At 42.4% G+C, this 22,457-nt stretch overlaps 1 protein-coding gene across 1 annotated transcript in view; it reads left to right on the top strand.

Moving 5' to 3' along the window:
* The window catches only part of LOC128703340 (uncharacterized), a 352,588-nt gene that overhangs the window by 93,100 nt on the left and 237,031 nt on the right, over positions 1–22,457 (top strand). The window contains exons 5-7 of the mRNA XM_070085304.1: positions 6,241–6,409; positions 14,143–14,351; positions 21,794–21,950. Of these exons, the coding sequence (XP_069941405.1) occupies positions 6,241–6,409; positions 14,143–14,351; positions 21,794–21,950 (535 nt within the window). The remainder of the gene's footprint in view (positions 1–6,240; positions 6,410–14,142; positions 14,352–21,793; positions 21,951–22,457) is intronic.

Genomic DNA, 22,457 nt, shown 5'->3' with positions numbered 1-22,457 from the left:
CATGACCCCTGTGGGTTCTCATCATAACACATAACATGACCCCTGTGGGTTCTCATCATAACATGACCCCTGTGGGTTCTCATCATAACATGACCCCTGTGGGTTCTCATCATAACATGACCCCTGTGGGTTCTCATCATAACATGACCCCTGTGGGTTCTCATCATAACATGACCCCTGTGGGTTCTCATCATAACATGACCCCTGTGGGTTCTCATCAAAACATGACCCCTGTGGGTTCTCATCATAACATGACCCCTGTGGGTTCTCATCAAAACATGACCCCTGTGGGTTCTCATCATAACATGACCCCTGTGGGTTCTCATCAAAACATGACCCCTGTGGGTTCTCATCATGACCCCTGTGGGTTCTCACATGACCCCTGTGGGTTCTCATCAAAATGACATCATAACATGACCCCTGTGGGTTCTCATCAAAACATGACCCCTGTGGGTTCTCATCAAAACATGACCCCTGTGGGTTCTCATCAAAACATGACCCCTTTGGGTTCCCATCAAAACATGACCCCTGTGGGTTCTCGTCAAAACATGACCCCTGTGGGTTCTCATCAAAACATGACCCCTGTGGGTTCTCATCATAACATGACCCCTGTGGGTTCTCATCAAAGCAAGAAACACTGTGGGTTTTCCATATTCTCTGTCACCCATACTCACTTAGCGCTTCTTTTTTGATAACGCTTTATTTGAAGAGGGAAACCCAGTGTGAATGAAAACTGGTTCAACTCGTGTTTTTTTCGCAATAATAATAATAATAATAATAATAATAATAATAATAATAATAATAAATAATAATAATAATAATAATAATAATAATAATAATAATAATAATAATAATAATAATAATAATAATAATAATAATAATCAGAATCAGAATCAGAATCATAAGAAGAAGAAGAAGAAGAAAGGGAGACAGTGATTTCAGGCATTGGCCAGGGAGGTATAACATCTTTTAGGAGTAAGAAAGAGCCAAATGTAAGTGTGGGGGAGGTGTGTGAAACTGTGGGGAGAATGAAAGGGGGTAAAGCAGACATTCAGGTGTATGGGTCTAAGAAAGACGAGGTGAAGCATAGAAGCATAGAAGCATAGAAGTGAAAAAGGTGAGTGTGCACTGAGGCATCTGTGGGGACAAGTAACGTTATCCATGGAGTCAAAAACGGAATGTATGAGAGTATAGTCGTACCAACACTTTATATGGGTATGAAGCATGGGTGGTGAATGTACAGTGAGGGGGAAGACTGGAGGCAGTGGAGATGTCGTGTCTGAGGGCAATCAATATGTGGTGTGAATATTATACAGAGTATTCATAGTTTGGGGAATGCAAGGAGGTGTGAGCAAGGTAACATTTATGAAGGGATTCGCGGAAACTGGTTAGCCGGACTTGAGTCCTAGAGGTGAGAGGGATATTTCCCGCACTCTGAAAATGGGGTGGGAATGTTTGCAGTTTGGAGGCGCGTCTGAAGTGTAGTGTCTGCCTGCCCCTGGCATGACAGTGATGGAGTGATGATAAAAGTGTTTCCTCTTTCTCGGGTCACCCTACCTCAGTGGGAGACGGCTGGTGTGTTAACAACAACAACAACAACAACAACAACAATAATCATAACAACAACAACAATAATAATAATAATAATAATAATATCTAGGTAGTAGGTTGGTAGACAGCAACCGCCCAGGGAGGTACTACCGTCCTGCCAAGTGAGTGTAAAACGAAAGCCTGTAATTGTTTTACATGATGGTAGGATTGCTGGTGTTTTTTTTTTTTTTCTGTCTCATAAACATGCAAGATTTCAGGTACGTCTTGCTACTTCTACTTACACTTAGGTCACACTACACATGCATGTACAAGCATATATATGTATATATACACATCCCTCTGGGTTTTCTTCTATTTTCTTTCTAGTTCTTGTTGTTGTTTATTTCCTCTTATCTCCATGGGGAAGTGGAACAGAATTCTTCCTCCGTAAGCCATGCGTGTTGTAAGAGGCGACTAAAATGCCAGGAGCAAGGGGCTAGTAACCCCTTCTCCCGTATAAATTACTAAATTTAAAAAGAGAAACTTTCGTTTTTCTTTTTGGGCCACCCTGCCTTGGTGGGATACGGCCGGTTTGTTAAAAAAAAAAAAAAAAAAAAAAAAAAAATAATAATAATAATAATAATAATAATAAGAAGAAGAAGAAGAAGAAGAAGAAGAAGAAGAAGAAGAAGAAGAAGAAGAAGAAGAAGAAGAAAACTACTGTCTGTCTGTCTGTCTCTGTCTCTGTCTCTGTCTCTGTCTCTGTCTGTGAGTCTCCTCTCTTTTTTTTTACACAGGATTTAACAGGGATAGGTTAAGGATCCCTATCTTTATTGACAAGTTATTTACAGGTTAAGGATTCCTAACTTTATTGACAAGCTAAGAGCCGTTACCTGGATCAGCTCATTTGAAAGCATTTTTATTGTTATGAGACATACAAGTAGGAAACAGGATGAAGTTGGACCCATCTGTGGGCCAGCATTTTCATTTGATCAACTGACTTTATCTCGTTGACATTATAATGCTGTAAGAATGTGTTCCATACTCGAGTCATCCTGGGAATAAATGATATCAGATGAAGAGATGTTCTGGAGAAGGGTACAGCCAGAGTGAAGTTGCTGCTTGCTGCCCGTCTTGTGGTACAGGAGCTTGTTTCACGCTGTCCTCGAAGTAGATCCAAATGTGGTACTTTGACAATACTGACCTTGTACATAACAGTAAGGCCACCCACATCCCTCCTGTGTTGAAGGTTCTGCTGAAATGACAGATCTATCCAGGAAGGGCACAGGCGAGAGAAGAGACGTCAAAGCTCTGTTCTCTACTCTGTCAAGCAGTCACAGATGAGAAGGAGGGCATGCAAACCAAGAAAGTGGAGCATACTCAAGGTGTGAGCGTACTTGTGCCTCGTACAGAATCTTGCAACCCCTACTGTCAAGCAGATGCGAGATACGGAAAAGTGCTGTAAGCTTCCTGGCTGCCTTGTTTGCAAGATTTACAACGTGGTTTTTCATGGTCAGTTTGGAGTCAAATTTCACCCCCAAGGATATCAACTTCTTCCCCAGGTGCCAACACCTTCCCATTCATCCTTACTACTACATTACCATCATGGTGCCTAGAGATCATCATCATTTCTATTTTCTCAGGTGCAAATGTTACTTGCCATCTATTTCCCTAAGCTGATATAGCTCTCAGCTGGTGATTGATATAGCTTAGAGCAGCTGGCATTTCTTCTCTTGGATAAATACCTCTCTCTCTCTCTCTCTCTCTCTCTCTCTCTCTCTCTCTCTCTCTCTCTCTCTCTCTCTCTCTCTCTCTCTCTCTCTCTCTCTCTCTCTCTCTCTCTCTCTCTTTGAAAATTCAATTAAATCTTTCGTTAAATTTAAGTGGCCGTCTTCATGAATATTTCAAAACTTATGTTTGGGAAGAAAGAGAGAAGTAATAAGTTTAAATTGTTGTTTTAAGTTCAGTATATACATACACTGAGGTGTGTATCTGTCAGTATATAAATACACTGAGGTGTGTAGCTGTCAGTATATATATACACTGAGGTGTGTAGCTGTCAGTATATATACACTGAGGTGTGTAGCTGTCAATGTATATATACACTTAGGTGTGTAGCTGTCAGTGTATATATACACTAAGGTGTGTAGCTGTCAGTGTATATATACACTGAGGTGTGTAGCTGTCAGTGTATATATACACTGAGGTGTGTATCTGTCAGTATATATACACTGAGGTGTGTAGCTGTCAGTGTATATCAACACTAAGGTGTGTAGCTGTCAGTGTATATACACTGACGTGTGTAGATGTCAGTGTATATATACACTGAGGTGTGTAGCTGTCAGTGTATATATACACTGAGGTGTGTAGCTGTCAGTGTATATATATACACTGAGGTGTGTAGCTGTCAGTATATATACACTGAGGTGTGTAACTGTCAGTGTATATATACACTGAGGTGTGTAGCTGTCAGTGTATATACACTGAGGTGTGTAGCTGTCAATGTTTGTACACTAAGGTGGGTAGCTGTCAGTGTATATACACTGAGGTGTGTAGCTGTCAGTATAAATACACTGAGGTGTATAGCTGTCAGTATATGTACACTGAAGAGTGTAGCTGCCAGTGTATATATACACTAAGGTGTGTATCTGTCAGTGTGTATACACTGAGGTGTGTAGCTGTCAGTGTATATACACTGAAGGGTGTAGCTGTCAATGTTTGTACACTAAGGTGGGTAGCTGTCAGTGTATATACACTGAGGTGTGTAGCTGTCAGTGTATATACACTGAAGAGTGTAGCTGTCAGTATATGTACACTGAGGTGTGTAGCTGTCAGTGTATATACACTGAGGTGTGTAGCTGTCAGTGTATATACACTGAAGGGTGTAGGTATCAGTGTATATACACTGAGGAGTGTAGATGTCAGTGTATATACACTGAAGTGTATACACCTGTTAACGGAGGTCCACGTCCTTGTATTGTATACACAGTACAGTATTAGCAACCATACACAAATATACACAAATATTCTCTATACTAGAGCTCTGTACAAAGTATAGAATACTGTCACAGGGATGTGTGTATTTGTATGTATGTACGCCCTCACAGGTATATATCTTCGTGTATCAACTCCGAGCTGTGTGTATTTCTGCATACATATTGCATATACTGAAATGGATTGCATGTATCTCTGTGTGCATACAGGAAGAGGTGTGTATCTGTCTGTGTATGTACACAGGGAAGTGGATGTGTGTCTGTGTGTGTGTATACAGCAAGTGGTGTTACCCCAATGTGTGTCTTGTAGCTGACAGGTTTTAGACGTAACTCAGTAATAGACCTGTCCGACACACCTTAGACATGACTAGCTAAAAGAACTGTCTTCTAAACTTTAGGCCTAGAGCACTAGTAGACCTATATTGGATGGGAGATAAACAAAAAGGCCTGTTAAATTGGATTAGATCTGAACCACTAACATATTGGTCAACTTATCTTCCAAAGACACGAAGATTGACAAAGCTCTAGACTGAGCGAAACAGTGCCACACGTGTCCTTCACTGCTGTAGGTAGTAACGATGTATCGGTCCAGAAACCAAGCGACAATCTGCGGTTAAACCCAGGCAAACAACTTTTCTTAACTAATTCCTAAAAAAAAACACGCGAGTAAAACAATGTTTCCAACGTTAATTCTGCGCGTCTTAACTTTTTGTTTACACTCAAAACTCCTCCCACTCTAATAGCAAAAAAAATTCTAGCTGGAAAAAGTATTTTGGAATATTATCTGGGTATTTTCATGCTCCAATATTACGAGAAAAATATTGGTGGGGAGGTAACTGGATATTTTCAGCAGTGTTTTAAACGTTTGCTTGTCACATCATTATTATTATTAAAGATTTGCCGGTATTCTCCCGGCCCGGGCCTTTTCCAAGTGGTGGCCCGGCCTTGGCTCCCTCTTTAGAGAGTGTCTGAGACCTAAGTCTCCCATGGGAGGAGGCACAAGTACTTCCTCATCTTTGGGACCAACTGTCCCCAGGCCTAGCTTCTGGGACCAACTGTCCCCAGGCCTAGCTTCTGGGACCAACTGTCCCCAGGCCTAGCTTCTGGGACCAACTGTCCCCAGGCCTAGCCACAAGCTAGGCCTTTCTGGTCTGCCATCCCCGCCCCAAGGGGGCTAATGGGAATGACAGTCTTGTGAGCTGCAAGCTCTGGCTCAGGCACCTACCCTACCCTAGAAGGGCTGGGTATGGTGTCGATGCTTGTCACATGACTTTAAAAAAAAGTATATTGAAAAAAATTATTATTTTCTATACCTTACGAGTTATATACTTTTTTTTTTAATTTTGTGCCACCTTTTTTCATTATTTTTACATATTTTAAGAGGTGGTAATTCGATTTAAGCCCCCGTCTGGTAAGGTGTTTTTTTTTTTTATTTATAAACACAAGATACCGGGTGTGTTTTGGAACATTCTTTGGAGAGACAGAGACAGAGATAGAGACAGAGACAGAGCCAGACAGAGAGACAGATACAGAGATAGAGACAGAGAGACATTACCAACACCTTGTCTGAACCCCATCCTGCGTCATGGAATACAACAGGGGAAACTTACCTAGTTTTTCTTCCCACTTCGTAATCATCACATAGAATAGGATAGCAGCAGCACACTGCTGAGGTATCCAGATTAAACAAAATATTAAACCATCTGTTGCTCTGTAGATCTGGCAGATGGCGCCTAACGGAGGTGCCAAACCTCTGCTGCAGTACGGAGGCGACGACGTCCCCCGCAGGAGCCTCCAGTCTTCCAGACCACTGGTCATCACTTTCGTCGCCCAGACCAAAGACCGCGGCTCAGGCTTCCTTATCGACGTCTCTTATATCATGAGAGGTGAAGCCAACAGTTATGCTAAGTCGTGCTAAGTTATCTTGTGGCGCTAAGTTAACCTGTGGCGCTAAGTTAACCTGTGGCGCTAAGTTAACCTGTGGCGCTAAGTTAACCTGTGGTGCTAAGTTAACCTTGGGCCCTAAGCTAATAAAAAATATTTGAGTTTTTTTCAGAATACAAGGAACCTAATTCAACCTAAAATAAATGTTGAATGTGGGTTTAGTTCTGGATAGTCACTTAAATTTGGGTGAGGCCAGTTACTAGGAGGTATTGTGTATATATGGCAGGTGTATATTTAGTTACTAGGAGGTATGAGTGTATGATACAGCATCACCTCTGGCAGGTGTGAAGGACAGCTAATTAACCAGAATTAGCAGGGAGTCATCGAGTCACCTGTGTCGTACCTGCTGCTTTGTCGGTATTGTGTACCTAATGAAGATCCAATTATTTACCTCTCTCTCTCTCTCTCTCTCTCTCTCTCTCTCCCTCCCTCCCTCTCTCTCTCTCTCTCTCTCTCTCTCTCTCTCTCCCTCCCTCTCTCTCTCCCTCTCTCTCTCTCTCTCTCTCTCTCTCTCTCTCTCTCTCTCTCTCTCTCTCTCCCTCTCTCTCTCTCTCTCTCTCTCTCTCTCTTTCTCCCTCCCTCCCTCTCCTCTCTTTCTCCTCCCTCTCTTTCTCTCTCTCTCTCTCCTCTCTCTCTCTCTCTCTCTCTCTCTCTCTCTCTCTCTCTCTCTCTTCGCTCTCTCTCTCTCTCTCTCTCTCTTCTCTCTCTCTCTCTCTCTCTCTCTCTCTCTCTCTCTCCCAGGGAGATACAGCGGAAATGTTTGTGAGAACTGCATGTTAGAACCTCCATTTAAGGTCCTCTTCAGCAGGCTGGAGAGGTTTTGACACGTATATTTCCTGTACATATCTCTATCTAAGACAGACTGACTGCTGAACACTGGAGAGGTAACAGGTCACCTTGTAAGAAGGGTCAGGTGGCATAACAGTTATAGCTTTGAATGGTATACTATCCCCTACAAGTATTTATTTCATTATTTTGATATAGTACGTATGCCAGTATCTTCATTATTAGCTAAAGAGATACTGGATCATTGTACTATTGTCATATTCATTTTCATTTGTCATATTTTTAGTTGAAATCTAGGTATTCAGCTTTGTAGTGGTGTCAATGATATGTATAAGTACGTAACTATCATTAGATAATTCAAGAAGTATTGCTGGTTTCGTATAGGGAGAAATCTGTGTATGTCGATTAGGCCCAAAGTTAATTCATTCTGTAATATGCAGACTCTGAGGAAAAAAATCCGTCCTCAGGTTTTAAGACTGAGCAACGTGATATACTATGTCTGTGTAATTTAATTTCGTTGAATCTTGTAATATAATGTGTATTTATCATTTAATAATCCGATTATGTCGAGACTATGTGAAAGTAATGTCCTGTAATACTTTGACGAGAACTTCAAGGAACCCAAACAATATAATAGTATCAACACTCGTATATGGGTGTGAAGCTTGGGTTGTAAATGTTGCAGCGAGAAGGAGGTTGGAGGCAGTGGAGATGTCCTGTCTAAGGGCAATGTGTGGTGTAAATATTATGCAGAAAATTCGGAGTGTGGAAATTAGGAGGAAGTGTGGAGTTAATAAAAGCATTAGTCAGAGGGCTGAAGACGGGTTTTTGAGGTGGTTTGGTCATTTAGAGAGAATGGATCAAAGTAGAATGACTTGGAGAGCGTATAAATCTGTAGGGAAAGGAAGGCGGCGTAGGGGTCGTCCTCGAGAAGGTTGGAGGGAGGGGGTAAATGAGGTTTTGTGGGCGAGGGGTTTGGACTTTCCGCATGCATGTGTGAAAGTTTTAGATAGGAGTGAATGGAGACGAATGGTTTTGGGACCTGACGAGCTGTTGGAGTGTGAGCAGGGTAATATTTAGTGAAGGGATTCAGAGAAACCGGTTAGCCAGACTTGAGTCCTGGAAATGGGAAGTACAATGACTGCACTTTAAAGGAGGAGTCCGGGATGTTGGTAGTTTGGTGGTTGACTGTAAAATTGTCGCATCTGAGCGCCATCAACCACCACACTGCAACAACCACCATCAACCACCACACTGCAACAACCACCATCAACCACCACACTGCAACAACCACCATCAACCACCACACTGTAACAACCACCATCAACCACCACACTGGAACAACCACCATCAACCACCACACTGCAACAGCCACCATCAACCACCATCAACCACCACACTGTAACAACCATCAACCACCACACTGCAGCAACCACCATCAACCACCACACTGCAACAACCACCATCAAACACCACACTGCAACAACCACCATCAACCACCACACTGCAGCAACCACCATCAACCACCACACTGCAACAACCACCATTAACCACCACACTGTAACAACCACCATCAACCACCACACTGTAACAACCATCAACCACCACACTGCAGCAACCACCATCAACCACCACACTGCAACAACCACCATCAACCACCACACTGCAACAACCACCATCAACCACCACACTGCAACAGCCACCATCAACCACCACACTGTAACAACCACCATCAACCACCACACTGTAACAACCATCAACCACCACACTGCAGCAACCACCATCAACCACCACACTGCAACAACCACCATCAAACACCACACTGCAACAACCACCATCAACCACCACACTGCAGCAACCACCATCAACCACCACACTGCAACAACCACCATTAACCACCACACTGTAACAACCACCATCAACCACCACACTGTAACAACCATCAACCACCACACTGCAGCAACCACCATCAACCACCACACTGCAACAACCACCATCAACCACCACACTGCAACAACCACCATCAACCACCACACTGCAACAACCACCATCAAACACCACACTGCAACAACCACCATCAACCACCACACTGCAACAACCACCATCAACCACCACACTGTAACAACCACCATCAACCACCACACTGCAACAACCACCATCAACCACCACACTGCAACAACCACCATCAACCACCACACTGCAACAACCACCATCAACCACCACACTGAAACAACCACCATCAACCACCACACTGTAACAACCACCATCAACCACCACACTGCAACAACCACCATCAACCATCACAATGCAACAACCACCATCAAACACCACACTGCAACAACCACCATCAACCACCACACTGCAACAACCACCATCAACCACCACACTGTAACAACCACCATCAAACACCACACTGCAACAACCACCATCAACTACCACACTGCAACAACCACCATCAACCACCACACTGCAACAACCACCACCAACCACCACACTGCAACAACCACCATCAACCACCACACTGTAACAACCACCATCAACCACCACACTGTAACAACCACCATCAACCACCACACTGCAACAACCACCATCAACCACCACACTGCAACAACCACCATCAACCACCACACTGCAACAACCACCATCAACCACCACACTGCAACAACCACCATCAACCACCACACTGTAACAACCACCATCAACCACCACACTGCAACAACCACCATCAAACACCACACTGTATCAACCACCATCAACCACCACACTGCAACAACCACCATCAACAACCACACTGCAACAACCACCATTAACCACCACACTGTAACAACCACCATCAACCACCACACTGTAACAACCATCAACCACCACACTGTAACAACCACCATCAACCACCACACTGTAACAACAACCATCAACCACCACACTTACCAACCACCATCAACCACCACACTTACCAACCACCATCAACCACCACACTGTATCAACCACCATCAACCACCACACTTACCAACCACCATCACCCACCACACTGTAACAACCACCATCAACCACCACACTTATCAACCACCATCAACCACCATCAACCACCATCAACCACCACACTGTATCAACCACCATCAACCACCACACTTTAACAACCATCAACCACCACACTGTAACAACCACCATCAACCACCACACTTACCAACCACCATCAACCACCACACTGTAACAACCACCATCAACCACCACACTGTAACAACCACCATCAACCACCACACTTATCAACCACCATCAACCACCACACTGTATCAACCACCATCAACCACCACACTGTAGTTAATTATAAACTCATTACTGACAACTTTCAGTTAATTACCTTCCGTCTCTTCTCCGTGAATTTCTTCAGGTAATTTCCACTTAATCTTAACAACTATTTGCCTTAATTCTCCTTTATCTTTAAGATCATCCCAGGAACACAGTTTCTGCCTTAGATTAAAGGGAGATCTTTTAAAGCCTTTCTTCATTCCCCCGCCTAAGGGTTTCCGTAATTATCAGCGCCGTCTTCAGCAGAGAAAAATCAGTTTTTAATTTGAATTGTTCTACTGTTTCTCTTAGATTTTTCCTCCCGGGTTTAGAGCATGATTTCCGGTGTTTTAATTAGGCTTCTTTCTAGTATATGATGTATGTAATGCTCATCTGGAAGCGCTAAACCACTAGGGGTTGTGCAGTGGCGGACGCTACTCCAGCAAGGTTCAAGATCAGTGCGGTTCTTGATCCTAGGAATTGGGTTGAATTATGGTTGCCTGCCGTTACCTCAAAGGGTTGTATGGCCCTCCCTCCCCCGTCCTCTCCCTTACAGGTTTAGAGTTTCACGATACTTGTTGGTTGAAGGAATACGTTACAAGCCGATCGACCACGCAGTGATCATTAAAACTGTGTATCCCCCGTGTCCCAATAATCATCAAGAGGACTTAATTCCTGAGAGACTAATCTTTCAAGTATGTCTATACAAAGGAAGGTATACTTTTCGTCGTATATACCCTGTGTAGGGTTGTGGAAATCTACCAGGCACTCTTGAAGTCGGAGTGCCAAGTCTTGAAGCAAAAGTGCCAAGTCTTGAAGCAAAAGTGCCAAGTCTTGAAGCAAAAGTGCAAGCAAAAGTGCCAAGTTGAAGCCAAAAGCAAAAGTGCCAAGTCTTGAAGAAAAAGTGCCAAGCAAAAGTGCTTCCAAGTCTTGCAAAAGTGGTCACATAAGTCTTGAAGCAAAAGTGCCAAGTCTTGAAGTGTCTTGAAGCAAAAGTGCCAAGTCTTGAAGCAAAAGTGCCAAGTCTTGAAGAAAAAGTGCCAAGTCTTGAGGCTAAGTTTAAGGCCAAGTCTTGAAGCAAAAGTGCTAGACCAAGTCTTGAAGCAAAAGTGCCAAGTCTTGCGTGCCAAGTCTTGAAGCAAAAGTGCCATCTTGAAGCAAAAGTTAGTACAATACTTTCCGAACAGAGGAACAAAATGACAAGTCCAGTGACTAGGGTATTGTTATTTTTTTTTGTGCAGTACAATTCTTACGCTACCTCACAGGTATTGTAAAACTCCCTCGTTACCTCACAGGCATCGTACAGTTCCCTCGTTACCTCGCCCCTGACTGCCCACAATATTTCACAACTTATTCAAACTTCTTTCTCTTCTTACCCTGGTTATTTATTAGTTCCGTCACGCAGTTAACACACACTTCTCACTCATCTCTCACCTTTCTTACCGATCCGACAAAACTTTCTCCCAACATTTGGTGCCAATAAACACACGGCGGTTTCTTTTGTTTACATCTTCTGTCCTTTGTTTTGCTTATATCACCTATAGTCCTATACAATATATCTCTTCGTCCATAATCATACAAAATCCTTTTATTTCACGTGATTGCCTGTATATTTCATCACAACACAGAGAAACATACAGTTCCTCTATTGTTTTATGTCCCCTTTATATTGTATGATCGTCTTTAAAGTCTTTCTTTTGTTGACTCAAGAAATCGTAATGACACGATTGCATGTTGACGGCAGTGAAGGGACTTGAGCTAGAGTTCGTCACGGCCACGCTAGCTGGAGATTCGTCTGTAAAAACTTGCATTTGTGGTCACAGAGGTGCCTGTGCTAACCTTCCTATGGTGTAGAAATATACCTAGTTGGATGAATCTTATTGTGGCTAGCTGGTCCAGTGGCTAACGCGACGGGCTGGAGTTTTGAGACTCTATGACCGCGGGTTCAATCCCGGCCGGGGGTATGGTTTATTTTGTTGCTTGTTATATCACTCGCATTTAAATTTTTACATTTTGCTACTGAAGTGGTTAGTTTATTGTGCACTTCATATTTATCCTGTGGATGGTAGCGTAAGAGCATTTGGATACACGAAAGGCCCAGGAACTAGGCCCCAAACAGCTGGAGTATATCTGGAATTATATCTACGGTTGATTTATCTGTTAGAAAATGTAGGAAATTTGCTTATTGTCTGGTATCTTATTTCCATTAATAAGATACCTTAACATATCACATAGTTTAGTATACTGTCAATCTATGTATTCCTCATGACTCACAAAATCGTAATGACACGATTGTAAACAAACCATACCCCGGCGGGGATTGAACCCGCGATCAGAGAGTCTCAAAACTCCAGACCGTCGCGTTAGCCACTAGACCAGCTAGCCACAATAAGATTCATCCAACTAGGTATATTTCTACACCATAGGAAGGTTAACACAGGCACCTCTGTGACCACAAATGCAAGTTTTTACAGACGAATCTCCAGCTAGCGTGGCCGTGACGAACTCTAGCTCAAGTCCCCTCACTGCCGTCAACGGTCTGGAGTTTTGAGACTCTCTGACCGCGGGTTCAATCTCGGCCGGGGTATGGTATATATTCCTCAGTAAGTGGGTAATTAAGTAAAAAGTGTTCATAAATAGTGACCACAGGATTAGACACATACTTTGCATTTAGTCTGGTCATCATCTGTGTGTCTGCCAAACTGCCAGAAGTACTTGTAACTAGGCCTAAGCCTGGCTACTGCAATATCAGTTAATATGTTAACATTACAAGTTGCTCCCTAAACGTTGTTATCAAAGTGAGTGTTAGATCTACTCAAGCTTTTAATTGTATTCTAATAACATTAGCTTTCATTATTTACTTCTCTCCTAATATTATTCCTAATACTGGACAGACTAAAGTTATATTCTCCCTTTACCTTACGGATACTTCCTTTGACTAACTTAACAGTTTTATCATGAAGGAGTAATTCAGAGTGTAATGGAGTCCATATAATTGTACGTTACTACCCTTTTTTCCTGATTTTTGAGAGTCTGTATTTAGCTTCTGTAATGAGCCTGTTGTTAGTTATTATTTAAGTTAAGAACATTCAGTGATGACATAAAATCAGTGATAATCGTAGATTCACGCTTAGTGTCACAAGTTAACTATAGCGCCGTTAGGATGGTAAACAATTCAGTTTACAGTGTAGACTCCCAGTTATTAATTCTTATTCCTGACTTAACATAGTTTATATCGTTCTTAACTAGGGAGGTGACAACAAGAGAAGATGCAGCTGTCGGTTAGCAACTGCTCAAGATGAATTTTTTCTCTTATACTGTGTTTGTGTCCTTATCGTCTTCCCGAATTGCGTATTACATCATTTATACTCTGTATCCTTGCAGTCTTCCCGCACTGCTTATTATATAACATACTCTGTGTTTATGTACACTCATAGTCTTCCCGCATTGCGTGCCCTGTCACATACCGTACTTGTGCCCCTATTCTCTTCCTGCAGTGTGTATTTTATCACTTATGCTTTTGTGATAGTGTCAGTGAAGCATTCCTGCCCTGTGTTCACATGCCCAGCTGACCATACCCCTTCTTTTCCCTCTACCTGGGCAGCATGCGAGCCGCAGACACAGGAACTAAGCGCCCCGCGAGGTCTGATAGCGTACCCACGCCACAACCTGCAGATGGACGGTGAGTGGCGTTCCCAAGGCCACGCTCACTATGGGCCTGACTCCTGCCAGTGGGTCGTTAAGGCTCCTGAAGGCTACGTCGTCAACGTCACCATCCTCCACTTCGACACCCGCACAGAGGACCACCTTGAGGTACGTACTGCCGCTGTTGCAAGATCGTGAGGTGAGTGTTGCATCGCGAAGTGTGTTGAAATAGCTTTTTAGTGTACCGTTTATTTTGCGTGTGGGTAATTTTAAATTCTTCAAAGCCAACAATAAACAGAAACTGAACTCTCATCCTGTGCATGAGTGGTTCTGTGCTCAGCAACAGGACGCTGAATCCGTCTCTCCAGATTCAGGCTGTATAATCATTTTTAGTTCCTAAACAATATATTGTTTTTGAAATTATTCTCCAAGCATTATTATAATTTGGTAAGGCTCTATGTAAATTAGAAATATTATCAGCACAAGTACTGATCCTTGTGGGAGCCCGCTGGTGACACTGACCCACTAAGATATTCTTCCACTTACCATTGTGACTTATCACTGTGACTTATCACTGATATTTTCATTTTTTGTACCTCACCATAAGAAATATCTCTGTTCTTCCCAGCCAACAGAATCCTGTTCGGGTTCTTATCATTAACTACGCCGTTGACTCAATAGGCTAAACTCTGGTATTCTTGCATTTTACAACGTAAAATGCTCCGAACTTCAGAACACCCGTAACTTAACCTGATTCCTCCTTTTTCTTCTTCTCCCTCTTTCCTTTCCTCTTTCCTTATATCTCCTTTGGGTTGTCTTTCTTCTGCCTTGTGTATTTGTTCCTTTATTATTTATTTATTTTTCCCCCTCTGTGTTCTTGCTCTTACCCTCTGTGGGCACCTAGCTCCCTTGTGGGCACCTAGCTCACTTGTGGGCACCTAGTTCCCTTGTGTGCACCTAGCTCCCTTGTGGGCACCTAGTTCCCTTGCAGTGCTCCTCTTAGTATTTGACTGGCTCCTCCTCCTCCTACCTCCCCACTACTACTACCTTCTACCTCCACTACTACTACTACTACCACCTCCTGCCTATATATACCCCTCCTGCTCTCATTTTCATTAGTGTGACTTTGTAAATGGCCCAAATCGGACCGAAACGTCGTCGTAAGCTCCTCTCTTTTATATCCGGGTTATCTATGTATTCTTACTTAATTTCAAAACTCTGCTTTATCTTAAGTACACTGCCTTTTCCTAGGATGGAATCCACGTCAGTTGGCTTACCGTAGGTAACACTTGTAATATGACTTGCCCACGAGCTTCAACTCTCCCGAGATTAACCCCGGGCCCTTTGATTGTTAGCCGGATGGACTATGACTGTCCTACGAGCCACCTACGCTTGCTAGGTTTCAAGCCTATCGACAACACGAGGATCACTAACAGTTAAAATTCACCTAAACACAAAAAGATAAGATGAACAGTCACAAAACCATGACTGGAAGACTTAGAAAATAATATAACATCAGGAAAGATATTTAGACGACTTTTTAATCTTTCTTTGACCATTATCAGGTCAAAACTAGTGTCACCTGGACACATTCAAGATACTTTGATTACTTTTAGAGATAATAACAAAGTTTCAAATTGTAAACACTTAAAACTAGACACAACAACTTATATATACATTATATATATATATATATATATATATATATATATATATATATATATATATATATATATATATATATATATATATATATATATATATATATATATATATATATATATGTGTCGTATAATGCACTATGCAAAATAACCACTGGCAAGAAATAAAAAATTTTCAAGGGCTTTCGTTGTTTCTCACATTGTCAAGGAATTTGTATAATGTGTATAGACCTAAACACTCGACCAACACTCTGGGCTCCACAACTCACAGATCAGCGTTAATTATGAATATAAAAAAGTCTGGTGCTGGTGTAGTTACTGGTATTGTAGATGAATGGTTCAGGGAACCGACACGTTGATAAATTAGACACATGTGCAACTCTTGGGTATCTTCATTGAGGAAACGTTTCGCCACACAGTGGCTTCATCAGATTCTCCTTTGTATGGACTGATGAAACCACTGTGTGGCGAAACGTTTCCTCAATGAAAATACCCAAGAGTTGCACATGTGTCTAATTTATCAGTTACTGGTATAACACCAACATTAAGTCTTCCATCATTGCCAAATAATCATTCTTTTCATTACGTAGAAATTATCAACATTCAAAGATTTGACAGATATAACGTTTTTAAAATCATATACATATATATATATATATATATATATATATATATATATATATATATATATATATATATATATATATATATATATATATATATATATATAATACCCTTTTATCTCTTACATCGATGAATGTTGATAATTTGAGAGAGAGAGAGAGAGAGAGAGAGAGAGAGAGAGAGAGAGACCCAGATGGCTAGATACTTATATATAATTTTGTTTCTTATTGAGCAAAATGAGCGAAGAAGTTTTTTTGCGAGTGTTTGAACTTCTTGGGATAGAATAAGAAGGGCTTATAGGAATGTTGATTATTTCTGAAAACATATTGTTGAGGTTATAGCATTCGCTTCAGCAGTTGTTGTAGCATTCATTGTGAAAGTTGTTCTAAGGACCGTAGCTGTCGTTGTAGGAGTCGTTGCTATGGTTACCTCTGAACTTGTGTTTACAGATATTGTGGGATGAGCAGTAATGGAGGTGATGGCGGAGTAGGTAAAGTGTCTGTTCAGCGGGTAGCGGATGGAGGATTGAGCCTCCATTATACTGCCTGTGAACCAAGAGGTTCACAGGCAGTACAATGCAGAGGTCTCTCCCTGGAATCAGATCTGTTATACACAGTGAGAGACTTCACTGGCATTCCTGGGGGAAGGACTGAGACCGGAATCATTAATTTAAAGATCTCCAGGGGTCTTAACTTGGCAAATTCCGAATCGATGTTATTTTTTTCTTGGGCCGTAGGGATACGAAGAATAGGGCAGGTAAGTACTGAGCAGAGAAAAGGGTGGTAGACAGACAAGAAGGGAAAGAAAAAGTTAAGTGGTCTATCCACTTTTCACTTTCTTTTAAGTGGTTTTATTTTCAATGAGAATTTAGGGACTTTCTTAATCCAAAATCTCAACACATTCGGGTCCTTCAACAAGATGGCTCCCTGAACGATGCATTTTTTCAATTGCTTTTGAAAACCACTGCGATCAGAAACGATTTACATAATATCTGCTGGTTTTACAAATGTCACACAGGCACGAACACAACAACGCCACCAGGTGACACCACTCACAAGTGCCACTGATTCACATAGATCATGACCCCTTCGCCTCCATTCTTGCGGCACTCACCTCTGTTATTGTGGCACTCACCTCCATTCTTGTGGCACTCCTTAGTGAAGCCCCATGCCACTATCACCATCATTACTACCACCACTATCACTACCATCACTACCGCTACCACCACTATCACTACCACTGCCACCACCACTACCACCACTAACACCACCACCACCACAACCGCCACCACTGACGTCTGTATCACTATTACCACCACCACCACTGACATCTCAGCCACTATCCCCACCCATCACCACTACTCAACCACCAGGTGCTGGCCCCTGTGACACTAACCCAGCCTTGCAATATTGCACAACACTGACACTAACCCAGCCTTGCAATATTGCACAACACTGACACTAACCCAGCCTTGCAATACTGCACAACACTGACACTAACCCAGCCTTGCAATACTGCACAACACTGACACTAACCCAGCCTTGCAATATTGCACAACACTGACACTAACCCAGCCTTGCAATACTGCACATCACTGACACTAACCCAGCCTTGCAATACTGCACATCACTGACACTAACCCAGCCTTGCAATATTGCACATCACTGACACTAACCCAGCCTTGCAATATTGCACAACACTGACACTAACCCAGCCTTGCAATATTGCACATCACTGACACTAACCCAGCCTTGCAATATTGCACATCACTGATACTAACCCAGCCTTGCAATATTGCACATCACTGACACTAACCCAACCTTGCAATATTGCACATCACTGACACTAACCCAGCCTTGCAATACTGCACAACACTGACACTAACCCACCCTTGCAAAACTGCACAACACTGACACTAACCCAGCCTTGCAAAACTGCACAACACTGACACTAACCCAGCCTTGCAATACTGCACAACACTGACACTAACCCAGCCTTGCAATATTGCACATCACTGACACTAACCCAGCCTTGCAAAACTGCACAACACTGACACTAACCCAGCCTTGCAATACTGCACATCACTGACACTAACCCAGCCTTGCAATACTGCACAACACTGACACTAACCCAGCCTTGCAATACTGCACAACACTGACACTAACCCAGCCTTGCAATACTGCACATCACTGACACTAACCCAGCCTTGCAATACTGCACAACACTGACACTAACCCAGCCTTGCAATACTGCACAACACTGACACTAACCCAGCCTTGCAATACTGCACAACACTGACACTAACCCAGCCTTGCAATACTGCACATCACTGACACTAACCCAGCCTTGCAATACTGCACATCACTGACACTAACCCAGCCTTGCAATATTGCACATCACTGACACTAACCCAGCCTTGCAATATTGCACACTTCACTGACACTAACCCAGCCTTGCAAAACTGCACATCACTGACACTAACCCAGCCTTGCAATACTGCACATCACTGACACTAACCCAGCCTTGCAATACTGCACATCACTGACACTAACCCAGCCTTGCAATACTGCACATCACTGACACTAACCCAGCCTTGCAATACTGCACATCACTGACACTAACCCAGCCTTGCAATACTGCACAACACTGACACTAACCCAGCCTTGCAATACTGCACATCACTGACACTAACCCAGCCTTGCAATATTGCACATCACTGACACTAACCCAGCCTTGCAATACTGCACAACACTGACACTAACCCAGCCTTGCAATACTGCACAACACTGACACTAACCCAGCCTTGCAATATTGCACATCACTGACACTAACCCAGCCTTGCAATACTGCACAACACTGACACTAACCCAGCCTCAATACTGCACATCACTGACACTAACCCAGCCTTGCAATACTGCACAACACTGACACTAACCCAGCCTTGCAATACTGCACAACACTGACACTAACCCAGCCTTGCAATACTGCACAACACTGACACTAACCCAGCCTTGCAATACTGCACATCACTGACACTAACCCAGCCTTGCAATATTGCACATCACTGACACTAACCCAGCCTTGGAAAACTGCACAACACTGACACTAACCCAGCCTTGCAATACTGCACATCACTGACACTAACCCAGCCTTGCAATACTGCACATCACTGACACTAACCCAGCCTTGCAATACTGCACAACACTGACACTAACCCAGCCTTGCAATACTGCACATCACTGACACTAACCCAGCCTTGCAATACTGCACATCACTGACACTAACCCAGCCTTGCAATACTGCACAACACTGACACTAACCCAGCCTTGCAATACTGCACATCACTGACACTAACCCAGCCTTGCAATACTGCACATCACTGACACTAACCCAGCCTTGCAATATTGCACAACACTGACACTAACCCAGCCTTGCAATACTGCACATCACTGACACTAACCCAGCCTTGCAATATTGCACAACACTGACACTAACCCAGCCTTGCAATACTGCACAACACTGACACTAACCCAGCCTTGCAATATTGCACAACACTGACACTAACCCAGCCTTGCAATATTGCACAACACTGACACTAACCCAGCCTTGCAATACTGCACATCACTGACACTAACCCAGCCTTGCAATATTGCACAACACTGACACTAACCCAGCCTTGCAATACTGCACAACACTGACACTAACCCAGCCTTGCAATATTGCACAACACTGACACTAACCCAGCCTTGCAATACTGCACATCACTGACACTAACCCAGCCTTGCAATATTGCACAACACTGACACTAACCCAGCCTTGCAATACTGCACAACACTGACACTAACCCAGCCTTGCAATATTGCACAACACTGACACTAACCCAGCCTTGCAATACTGCACAACACTGACACTAACTCAGCCTTGCAATACTGCACAACACTGACACTAACCCAGCCTTGCAATACTGCACAACACTGACACTAACCCAGCCTTGCAATATTGCACAACACTGACACTAACCCAGCCTTGCAATACTGCACATCACTGACACTAACCCAGCCTTGCAATATTGCACAACACTGACACTAACCCAGCCTTGCAATATTGCACAACACTGACACTAACCCAGCCTTGCAATACTGCACAACACTGACACTAACCCAGCCTTGCAATACTGCACATCACTGACACTAACCCAGCCTTGCAATACTGCACATCACTGACACTAACCCAGCCTTGCAATATTGCACATCACTGACACTAACCCAGCCTTGCAATACTGCACAACACTGACAGCTCATCATACTCTCCCTGCATAACAATGCAAGATATAATGGAATATTTGGTCTTCATATAAGAATAATTTTCCTCAAAATCCCGGACACCAAAACTATATTCACAAATTATAATATTTTTCCAGAAAAAATATTCAAATTATATTTTATTATTGCAAAAATGTGAATTTTCATTTGTTATTATTTACGTTAGTTTTTTATTTACATGAATTTCGTTTATTGAGTTAATTTATTGCTTTCTGTTTATCATTTTACTGTATTGTGCTTTAATGTACTTATAATGTACTTATAGTGTACTTATAGTGTACTTCAATGTACTTAAGAGGCAGAAGATGGACTTTAACTACCCTCATACATCAGAAAGATGACTGAAACTAATTTCAGTTCTGTTTACTTAAGTCAGTGGTAAAGACACATGAGCACACATTTAGGACACTTGACTATGTGTTTTCTTACGTATCTTTAGCCTAAATGTGTCTGTATTATGTATCAAGTATTTTATTATTTTCATTCAGGTTATAATTTTTTGACACTTACCGGGATACCTGTAGGAACCTCGGAGAAATTTTTGACGAATCTTTTGATAATATTGATTATCAAAAGACTTGATAATATTGATTATCAAAAGACTTGATAATATTGATTATCAAAAGACTTGATAATATTGATTATCAAAAGACTTGATAATATTGATTACCAAAAGACTTGATAATATTGATTATCAAAAGACTTGATAATATTGATTATCAAAAGACTTGATAATATTGATTATCAAAAGACTTGATAATATTGATTACCAAAAGACTGATACGACTTACTCCAAATTTATTTGAAAAAAAAAATGTGTGTGCTTGTTAGTGAAAAAAAATTAAATTAAAATGGCGAAATTTACGTTGTGAGTGATAATGCTTACGAATGCAGATGAACTTTGATAGGCAGGAAGGTTTTGCCGATTCTGTGAATCAGGGTGTTGTCTGAATCTCACAACGTCCATCAGGAGGTTGTTACTAACTCTTGGTGTCATCTGCAGGTGCTGGAGGGAGGAACCAAGTCGTTCTCTTACAGCGGAGGAACTCCTTCCAGGAGTAGCTTTGTCTCTCGAGGACCAGAGCTCATCCTCAAGTTCAACCCTCAAGACGACACTGACCGCACTGGCTTCCTGCTCCAGTACTCCTGGCTGCTCAGGGGTGAGTACAAGTCTTCCAGTACTCTTGGCTTGTTAGGGGTGAGTACAAGTCTTCCAGTACTCCTGGCTTGTTAGGGGTGAGTACAAGTCCTCCTTAAGTACTTCTGGCTTCTCTAGAGTGAGTACAGTCCTCCTTCAGTACTCCTGGTTACTCCAGGGTGAGTACAGGTTCTGCTACAGCACTCTTGACTTCTCAGGGGTGAGTACAGGTCCTCCAGTACTCCTGGAAGCTACAATGTTAGCTAAAGTCCATCATTAATCTTGAATGCTTCAGAGTGTACAGGTCTTCCTGCAGTACTTCTGGCTGCTCTGAGTACGTGTTTTCTTCCAGTATTTCTATCTCACTCTAAGAGATAATCTTCACATATCCAAGCTAGCTTCCTTCATGTTCTAACTTAGTTCTTGGGTTAAAACTCACTTTTACGAAGTTACTTTCTATATACTTAGCAAAACATACTGAAGATACTCTGCTATGAAATAAATATATATAGACTTTTCAGTGTAAACA

Source organism: Cherax quadricarinatus, chromosome 15, assembly GCF_038502225.1.
Source record: "Cherax quadricarinatus isolate ZL_2023a chromosome 15, ASM3850222v1, whole genome shotgun sequence".
Taxonomy (NCBI): domain Eukaryota; kingdom Metazoa; phylum Arthropoda; class Malacostraca; order Decapoda; family Parastacidae; genus Cherax; species Cherax quadricarinatus.
This window is presented reverse-complemented; position numbering and strand designations above follow the sequence as displayed.